General features: G+C 40.1%; 1 protein-coding gene across 1 annotated transcript in view; it reads left to right on the top strand.

The window, feature by feature from the left end:
• Nucleotides 1-9,372, top strand: part of LOC125041205 (otogelin-like protein) — a 9,431-nt gene extending 59 nt beyond the window's left edge. Inside the window, exons 2-14 of the mRNA XM_047636044.1 lie at nt 313-432; nt 930-1,052; nt 1,343-1,462; nt 3,189-3,284; nt 4,345-4,458; nt 4,604-4,827; nt 5,356-5,493; nt 5,675-5,848; nt 6,157-6,213; nt 6,387-6,498; nt 6,656-6,781; nt 6,926-6,979; nt 9,001-9,372. Coding sequence (XP_047492000.1) covers nt 313-432; nt 930-1,052; nt 1,343-1,462; nt 3,189-3,284; nt 4,345-4,458; nt 4,604-4,827; nt 5,356-5,493; nt 5,675-5,848; nt 6,157-6,213; nt 6,387-6,498; nt 6,656-6,781; nt 6,926-6,979; nt 9,001-9,005 — 1,463 coding nt within the window. The 3' untranslated portion in view covers nt 9,006-9,372. The remainder of the gene's footprint in view (nt 1-312; nt 433-929; nt 1,053-1,342; nt 1,463-3,188; nt 3,285-4,344; nt 4,459-4,603; nt 4,828-5,355; nt 5,494-5,674; nt 5,849-6,156; nt 6,214-6,386; nt 6,499-6,655; nt 6,782-6,925; nt 6,980-9,000) is intronic.
• Nucleotides 9,373-10,000: the final 628 nt, after the last annotated feature.

Genomic DNA, 10,000 nt, shown 5'->3' with positions numbered 1-10,000 from the left:
CATTAGCATTCATGGAAGTGTGATATTGGCAAAAGTAGGAAATGATAATGATTGTCATGTTGTCATCATAACAGGTTTCTTTATCATCAATAATATCCTTATCCCTGTAATTGTTATTATCACTAGCATTACCCTTTTAATGTCATTATTACCATCATTCTTTCATCGTATTCACGTTGTTAATGTTTCTGAACTATAGAGCTATCCGATTCGTGTGTCTGCTTGCTTTCCCAAAATTTACTCGGTTTACATAAATATCAACCATCATTCTCCCTTCACCACTATCTAGTCAATACGTTTTCTTTGCAACAGGGACTTGCACACAAAGCAAGTGTTGCACCTTTTCCGGAGGCAGATGTGCCAAGGCTTGCAGAAGGGGAGAAGTTGCAGAAAAAGGCCTTTGTTCCGGAGACTGTGTTTGTTGCATTGAAGGTAATTCCGTTTTTCCTTCCTTATTCTGTATTCTTAGTCTATAATTTGTTTTGCTGTTTACTATTTGCTATATTCTTTATTTGTGTTTGGTATATTCTTATTTTTTAAATTTTATTTAGGATTTACTATTTGCTATACAATAGTTTTTTATTGTATGTTCTTTGTTTGTAATTTGGTATATTTCGTAAGTTCATAATAGGTATATTATCTTGAAATCTCGTACATTCTTAGTTAATAATGTGGTATGTTATTTATTCATAATCTAATATATTTAACGTATATAATTTAGTAAGTTCTTAGCTTGTGATTTCATGTGATCCTCGTTCTAATTTCCTATATTTGTAGTTTTTATTGGCCCTATCGTTGGTTAAGAAATTTAAATTTTGTTAGTGTATTATTTGAAAACAAAACTCGAATGTATATAAATAGCAAAAGAAAAAAAAAAGCATCAATTGCTAGTTTTGATGTTTATTTGGTCGTATCCAATGCCATGCCAGACAAGTGCCCTGACAGCCTCAAGTGCCAGGCATTGGACGGGCGCTGTGTGGAAAGTTGCCAGGCCGACGAAGTGGCAGTGCCTTGGCTCTGCGGAAGTGAAACTTGCACCTGTTGTGTGAAGAGTAAGTGTGTGTCGTACGTTACATACTTGTGATTAGATCATTCATATGTTCGCTTGGATTTTCAGATTCTTTTGTGTGTGTGTGATTTACGGGTTTCGTTGTTTTAAATACGAGTTAGTTACGTTGGTCTGATGCTGAAAGGTATAGGCTTCATTTTATCGATATACTTTCCGAATTTTGTAAAATCAGCACAGTGAAATATCCTTGCATTACCATTAACTTAACTGCACTTGGGAACTCTTCATCCCAATTGGTCACTCAACCATAAGTGGTATTTCCTTTCCCGACAGACAACTGCAACCAGACTAAGTGCTGCGGAGCCTTTGGCGGACGTTGCGAAAAGGTTTGTTCTGAGGGCGAGAAGCCAGTCGCGGATCTCTGCCAAGAAAAGTGCCAATGCTGCGTGACAGGTACGAGAAAATTGCCACAGATAATCTCTCTCTCTCTCTGTGGCTGTCTGTCTGTCTGTTTCTCTCTCTCTATATATATATATGTGTGTGTGTGTGTGTGTGTGATATATATACATACATATATATACATTACACACACAGACATACGTGTGTGTGTGATATATATATATATATATATATATATATATACATACATATATATATATATATATATATATATATATATATACATTACATACACACACACACACACACGTGTGTGTGACTGTGTGTAATAAAGATAATAATGATAATAATCGGTTTATTGATTTTCATGCAGCCAGAGGCTGAAAACATACATAGAAATACAGATAAAGATACAAACCATACATACATAAATACATATAAACAACAAACAACAAAGTAAACTAACAATCTATATCAACAAAATAACAAAAATAACAAAAAACATGAGCAAATACAAGTGTGCTAGGAGCTGGACTAGTAAATGCGGACTAGTGCTCGTCGATGGTCGAGGCATCCACGTATTTCCAGCAATGCTCGGTATCCAGGAGAGCGTCATTAATCATGATTAGGAAGCATAGGGACCCCTTTCTAGTCCTCTGGGGATCTCCGCACATGAGTGGCAGAAGGCTGGAAACGGCCTGTTGGAGAGAAAGTCTGCCAGCCAGGGGATGAGGCACTCCCTGATGCCCGAGGAAGATGCTACTTTTGAGATGACCGTAGTGTGGTCCACCAGGTCGAAGGCTTTCCTGAAATCTATCAAGATGCTGGTGACGGAGGATTTGCGCTTGTTGAGGTGGGCTTGGACGAAGTCGAGGAAGCTAACGAGGCAGTGTGTGGTAGAGGAGGAGCGCATGTTGCCGAACTGCCGAGAGTCAACGCTGGGCGCGAGGTCCTGGTAAGCCCAATCGGCGACAAAGCTTTTACACAGCAGGCTGGGCAATGGGGTTATGGAGATGGGTCGTAGTTCGCCAAATGAGGCAGGGCTTAGGGTTTTCCCGATGGCGGTGACAATTGCGGTCTTCCGTTGTGATAGGCACTTGGACTGTTGCAATGAGGCGTTTATTATGTAGGTAAGAGGAGTGGCAAGTTCCATTGCGAACTCCTTGATTAGGCGCATTGGCAGGTCAAGAGGGTTGGTGGCTCTCTTGACACGGATTTCCCAGCTTCTGAAGCACCAGGAGCTGGCTGACTGTTGGAGCAAGTGAGCGGGCCGGCAGGTAGGCGGAGAGGCGGGTAGTGTCCAACGGGGGTAGCTGCTGACAAATCGAGGCAAAGTGGTCATTGAGAGCTTCTGCTGCTTTACTGGGGCTGAGGTTGTTGGTGCATGGGAACGTGCATGGTCGATTTGCAAGGCCGCACAGCTCCCGAACTTTCCCGTATCATTGGCTGGGCTGCAGGTGTTGTAGTTTGTTGTTGTAGAAGGTTTTCTTGGCTGTTTTTATTTCCCTGATGACTGTTGCGGACTGATTTCTAAGCGGTGATGTTGTGCGAGTAGAAGGCTTGATTTCTCTGTCGAATGAGGCGTTTGATGCGGCCGTGATCCAAGGCAGGTCTGATGGGTGTGTGCTGAGTGTCTTTTCCGGAAAGAAGTGGTGGAAAGCCGAAGTGACGGTCCAGAGGTATTTGTGCCACTTGTCCTCCACATCAACAGTGTATGTGTGTGTGTGTTTGTATGTTATGTATTTATATATATACACCATGAAACATTTTTTTTTCTCAGTGTCTACAACAACATCTACAAGTTCATCTACTTCTACGACAACATCTACTTCAACGACCACGTCAACGTCATCTACTACTTCTACTACAAGTTCATGTACGTTAGTTTCATCTCTTTGATTTCTCTCTCTCTCTTTCTGGCTCTCCCTCCTTTTCTCTCTCTCCCTCTTAGTTAATGTTGAATTGGATCACCTACTTCTCACATGTATACAAAACAGAGTTGAGGTGGACCTGTTATGATCATGTCTCGTATTTTATTGCTTCTCGTGCTTCCTCCACTTCTCACGAAGACAACTCCTGATGCATGGACTAATTTTAGTATCAGGGAGACGAAAGCAAAGACCACAGGGCTGAATGGCAGCTCCTTTGGGCCTCTGATCTGTTCACTCACTTCTATGGACATTAACATGGATAGGCACCCAACACAGAGCTCTTTTTCTATGACATAATTGCAAGCCAGTGATAACTGTGCGCTGTTCATAGTTTTCAGTGTATTAAGAGAGTCGCAATATATTATAGTGGATTGGTTCCCGAGATCTTAAGTCAATTCGACTGCTGTAAGTGAAATAAATCGCTGCAGTGAAGATCATGGCTAATGATGAAAGATTGTTCACTGTAGTAAAACAATCACCACCTTTAAAATTGGATCCATCTTTGAATATTGCACAGAATCCTTTAAAAACGTGTTGTATATATTCCCATGTTGGGGAGTTGCGGCAGCTAAAATATCGTAGAAATCTGAACTGAGATCTTCCACAAGATTCCCCATCCACCTACCATAGGAATAGCTGTCCACAAGAGGGCAGAAAACGTTCCCATAAACATTGGAATTTTGTGGGCTATTTTTTTTAGGCATAAAGCCTTGGTGGATTGGAAGGGGCTGTCTCCTCTCTCAATAAATAAAGCCTCACAGATGAATACCCGAAAGTCTTTGTACAGAGCATTCTGAAAGAAGTCTCAGCATACCCTTGTGAAACCATCAAGCGAAACCAAGTCTATGGGACCTCACTCCTTGACCAATTCTGGCTGGAGCAAGTAATCAGATGGAGATGTTGCTTCTCCCTGGCTCCTTTCACCACGGATATCAGTATTCAGATAATTATCATAATTATGCCGTAGTGTTAACACGCCGTTTGCAAGTGTGTTCTTTCCTCCAGACTGCACGTTCAATGGGGCAGCATACCCAGACGGCGAAACGCTTGACATCAGTTGCTTGATACTGACCTGTGTGGAGGGTATTTGGAAGGCAACAGGATATATAAGCAATAATTGTAAGTCCCCAACCAATGCACGTGTTTGTTAGTAATGATTATATGTATCACACATATACACATCCATGGTCTTTTAAGGGAATTTGAACAATCCTCAAACTATTAGCGGCATGCCCTGTTTTATCATGCTCTTTTCCCCCAACAGGTTCAATGTGTACGATCAGAAATGACCCGCATTTCACCGACTTCCACCAATGGTCCTTCGACTTCCACGGCACCTCGCAATACTCCGTCGCCATGAACCTCAATGCCTACGGAGTGACTGCCGCGTTTTATCAGTGCAATAGCTTCGCTTCCTGTCTGGACACCGTTACGTACAAAGATGATGCAAACACAATCATCACATTCAACAGAAACAGCGGAAATACGGTACGGAAAGGGAAGACGGGAATTGTAGGTGACAAGGAAGAAATACCCCCTCCCCCCATTTATATGTGTGTATGTATATATGTATATGTATATATATGTATATATATACAAATATACGTGTATGTATATATATATATATATATATATATATATATATATATATATGCGCACACACAACCCCCTATATATATATATATATATATATATATATATATATATATATATATATATATATATGTATGTATGTATGTATGTATATATATGCACAAATATATCCACATATATCTATACATACATATATGTATGTGTGTATGTATATATATATATATATATATATATATATATATATATATATATGTATGTATGTATGCATGTATGTGTATGTATATATATAACTATACATACATACATGTGTAAATATACTTATATATTTATATATATATATATATATATATACATATATATACTTCTACATATACGTGTGTGTTCTCGAACTTTAAAAATTAACAATCTGTTTCTTCTCACCAGATCCTCGTGAATGGTGACCCTTTCACTGTTACCAATGCTGTCCAAAATGTGGAATCCGCCGGCGGAGTCGTCCACCCGGTCCTTGTATGGAATGACAATGCCATTTGCATTCGCATGATAGGAACTCGGGGTTTTGCGGTACGTTGCGTATGTGTACATTTGAAAATAATACGCGAATATATAGTGTAATTTAGCAAGCTTATTTTACAGAAAGGGAGTATGCTTAAGGAGTTAGAAGAAAATTAGTCAACTTAAATATTCAGAATTGCCACACCCCGCTGTAGAAAGAGCTCACGTCATTTCCGACCTTTTTCCACAGCTAAAATTCTGCAGAAATTCTTTGTATGTTTGGGCTCAAACCGCCACCCTCGGAGACCTGCATGGCCTGTGCCTCTGCGGTCCTGCGTTTAACGTCGAGCCCCCAGGCAACTTCCAGAGACTCCCTGCTTCGAGGGAAGAAATCACCACGTGGGGCGAATCGCTATTCATTTCAGTAAGGATGTTGGACGTGCCTTTGATGATAAGTGCAGTAAATGCCAACCATTTTCAGTGTTCCGAAATCAATATATCTTATTTGATATCACGTAAAACATGTTTGGGAGAGACTGGAAAAAAAAAACATGAGCTACGGGATCTATGAAGCATAAGAAAAAATATAGAAGGTTTACATAATGGTTTGAAGCATTCATGAGAGTTGGAGCTGTTATCTCCCCTGGCACAAAACTAAATCTATTGACCTATTAATCTAAGCCTTTGTTCCTTTGTCATGTAAGTTACAAGTATGTACATCATTTCTCACAGGACTCGTCCACTACCACACCCACACCATTCGAAACCACTACTGCCCCTTCTGTACCGGTGAGTTGTATGTTGCCAGAATTCCCATTTTCTCGAGAGGATATAATTATCATTAATAAATATCACCATGGTCTTCCTTCATCAGTAATAAATTCCTCGCCAGTTTTGATAATACACTTAATCAAGGCTCAAGACTATAAGCTATTTTCCCATTGTGTGTCTTCCCTTTCAAGAACGAATGCGACAGGATCCAAGATACGCTCAAGAAAGAGTGCTGGATCCTTCTCAGCCAGGTGTCTGTCAGGAATATCTCTGCCGGAAGTTCTTTGCTGGACGTCACTACGGGTGAGCTGGAGATCCTTTCGTATCAGCTAGCCAATGTTATGACTGTTGCTACCATTACCATTACAACTACCACTTTCGTACCAACTGGCTAAAATATGACTGCTATTGCCATTCGTATTATTACTAGCACAACAATAAGCCAACACTAATCCACCAGACTTCTGCGCGGTCGACCTGTGCGCAATGACGGTGTCTAAAGCCACCGTGGAGGAGGTGGTCGCCTGGAAGGGCATCATGGTCGGCATGCTGGAGGACACCGTCGGAATCATCGCCCACACCCTCCGTACGCTCTCCGTCTCTTTCCTCCTTCATTTGCGTGTATTTGTGCGCAAATAATACATAAATAATTTCACCCATTGCTATATCCTCTTTTGCTGACAGTGTTATGTCATTTGTATTCACCCTAAAACAAACTTTTTACCGGCAGGCTCAAAAGACGAGTTCTTGTCAGTGAAACCTGTTATTTCTATTAGGGACGAACGTAAGTGCAATTATCCTTTATTAACTTATTTACAGATAATTTAGTCATCTGTCACGTTATCAGCTTAATTTATAATTTTATTTTATTTTGCAGTGTTCTAACTAAAATAATTCTGGTTTTTAGTATAGACTATAGGTAGTTGCACTTATCCACATACATTAGATGTATATCATGTATCGCATATACATAACAATTTCAATTTTGCCGCTCACAATGCAATTCAAAATGTTAGTTTCTCAAAGGAAATTGTAAGACTTACCATAGCACAGTCCACTCCCAATATATTTTTAAAGTATATATGTCGGAGACAGATACAGAAGTCTTTGGGCTGAGACTTCTGCACACAATTCCACTATAGAGGCGACATTTAATGGCTACTGGCATCCTCACAAAGATGGGCTTCCCTTTCAACCATCAGACATTCATGAGGTCGATTGGGAATGGACGCTACTAATTGCTCGTTTATTCTCTGGTTAGGCCTTTGCTTCCTTTGCCATTTCCCAAGGAGATCAATTCTGATGATAGGATACTTCTACGTATATCGTGGGGTTATCAGCTCGCTCTAACGGGTTTTAACATGCCTAAGCACCCAGCACAGAGTTATCTTATTGGACTTATCTTACTGGGTGTTTTGTGGTTACATTGTTGTTGGAAGTACATCCACTCATTGAAAAAAAGTTGTACTCCCAAGATGAGGGATTGGCGACACATAATTCCAAGGGCATAGGTATGGTCTTAGCCGGTGAGAACTTGAAACCATATACTCCTACTGTGCAAGTGGATTTGAATGCAGTTTGTATGAGTTCTTGAATATTCTGTAAGTGTCTCATCAAACTGCACTACACTACCTTCTACTGATAGCAAAAGCAAACAGAGTCAGACTTAGAACACTGTCTGTTTCAGGTTAGGAAGATTGTTTCCCATCTGCAAACTAAGCTTCCTATAAGAAAGGAAGCTTTGTATGGAGGGTAATGCCTCTCTCACGCCAAGTATGCATTCTCGAGGTGCGAAGGAACTCTGCAGCCGTATCTGTCCTCACAAGGGTATCTGTAGTCTGTCTTTTATTGTTTTTCTAAATCCATTTTGATATGGATACAGTGTTGTTGTTTTTTTAAACCATATCAGCTACATTGACTTTTTCCTATATAGATACAATTGGCATGATAAATACCAACTGTATGGGAGTATACTTTATCATGCTGTTGGCCCTTCGCCCTAAAGGCTGACTGACACCAAGACGCCAAACACTTCCACAGACTTTCCCTTACCTCATCTTCGAACAGATGAGGTGGGATGATGCACACCTGCGAAACTCCACAGGCTCAGGAAGGGCCAAAGGACATGACATTTATTGCAGAGGCATTCTACATAGCAAGGGAAGACTCTGGTGATATGGCAACGGCTGGGTTAGTTATTATGGAAAAAAATCAGAACCCTAACTGGGGGCTCGGAAGACCTCAGTACGGAAGGACTTGTCTGCTTCTGGTGAGCAGTTCATGAAATACGTACTTTCTTCTCCTCTGAGCTTCATCAAGGAATTTAAGTCGACCTGCAGTGGCAGAGTATGCTGTGTTAGACGTATTGGAATTTGAAAGGGTGACATGAAGGAGATTGGGCCAGAGGGATTTACTCTGTTTTTCCTTGTTTTGTGTCGGTAAAACTTCTCTTTTCTGCTCCCTCTTTCCGACTCTTCCTTCCCACATAGTCCTTTATTCAAGCAGCCTTCGTCAACCCCATATGACTTTACCTTTATAGCAGAGTGCATCTTCGCTTGTTCCAAGAATTACTGCTTCTTGAGATGAAATAAACAAACACAAAATCCGCCAGAAGAGTGAAAGTAACTTCACATTCAAACACAAACTAACATAAAAAGAGGTATGGTGAGCACTGATAACTAAACAGGGCAAGCTGCACAAACAGAAAACGAAATTAATTCACGCAACGTCTAAATTTGATTAGACGTTGCGGCTCGTTTTGATTCATACTTGTCGCTGTATAATCGCAAGATTTCTGTTTCTCAGGATAGTGAAAACCCGGCCGACGACCTCAACATCCGGAGATCATCCGCCAGACCAATGATTTTTAACCGGGACCAATTTCATGACAATTTAAATCTAGACATTAATGAACTCTTTGAGTTTGACAATCACATTTGTTCATTTGGCAGTTTTGTGGAAAGGAGTATTAGCACTAGCTTATTCTGGTACGAGATTAAAAAATGATTATAATAATAATAATAATAATTACTGATTGATTCATGTTAACAATGTGACTATAATTCGGAAGCTTTATATTCAGAGTGTATTTTCAGTAACGAAAATTGTTACTTTCAATATTTAATGCTTCCCTAATTGTCTTACTAGGCCCATTAAACTCTTTGTTTAAGATCGATGATGCTGATTGAGAAATATATGAAGTCTTCCTTCCCTTGTGCATTTGTGAGAACTAAAAATAAAGTTATTAAATTCGTTCGGACTTTTCTTTACCATTTATTCCTCCTATAACCGCTGGTCAAACTAAAAGAACTCAGCTACCAAAGAAAATATCAAAATATGGGACAAAAATTCTGTATACATTTTGTCACGCGCGCGCGGACGCACACAGAACCAGATATCTATGCGTTTCTATTCTCAGAGAATGTGTGTCTGATCACCATACCTGTATACGTAATCAGCTTCAGGTCAGACTCAAAACGCAATCGGCAACATGAACCTTAATATCTTGCGCAACGTGTTCAGCCTAACCAGCGGAGAACTAGAAATTCGCGAGGCAAACCGCTTATCCTCATGTCTCAAACGAGCGTTTTTTTCTGTACTTTTAAGAGCAGAAAATATGCGAATGTTTGCAAAAAGCCCAAAACAAACATTCAGTGGAGACATGTACATATATACCTGTGTTGTACACGGTACCTAATGCATATGTATCCCAGAATATACATCTGTTCTCACTATATGCTTGTGAAACTTTTTACAGCAGCAGTGAATACCTTTAATATATTGCTCTGTTACAGCTTCTTTATCT

Source organism: Penaeus chinensis, chromosome 30 (genome assembly GCF_019202785.1).
Source record: "Penaeus chinensis breed Huanghai No. 1 chromosome 30, ASM1920278v2, whole genome shotgun sequence".
In the NCBI taxonomy this organism is placed as follows: Eukaryota; Metazoa; Arthropoda; class Malacostraca; order Decapoda; family Penaeidae; genus Penaeus; species Penaeus chinensis.
The sequence above is the reverse complement of the archived record's forward strand: the minus strand, read 5'-3'. Positions and strand labels throughout refer to the sequence as shown.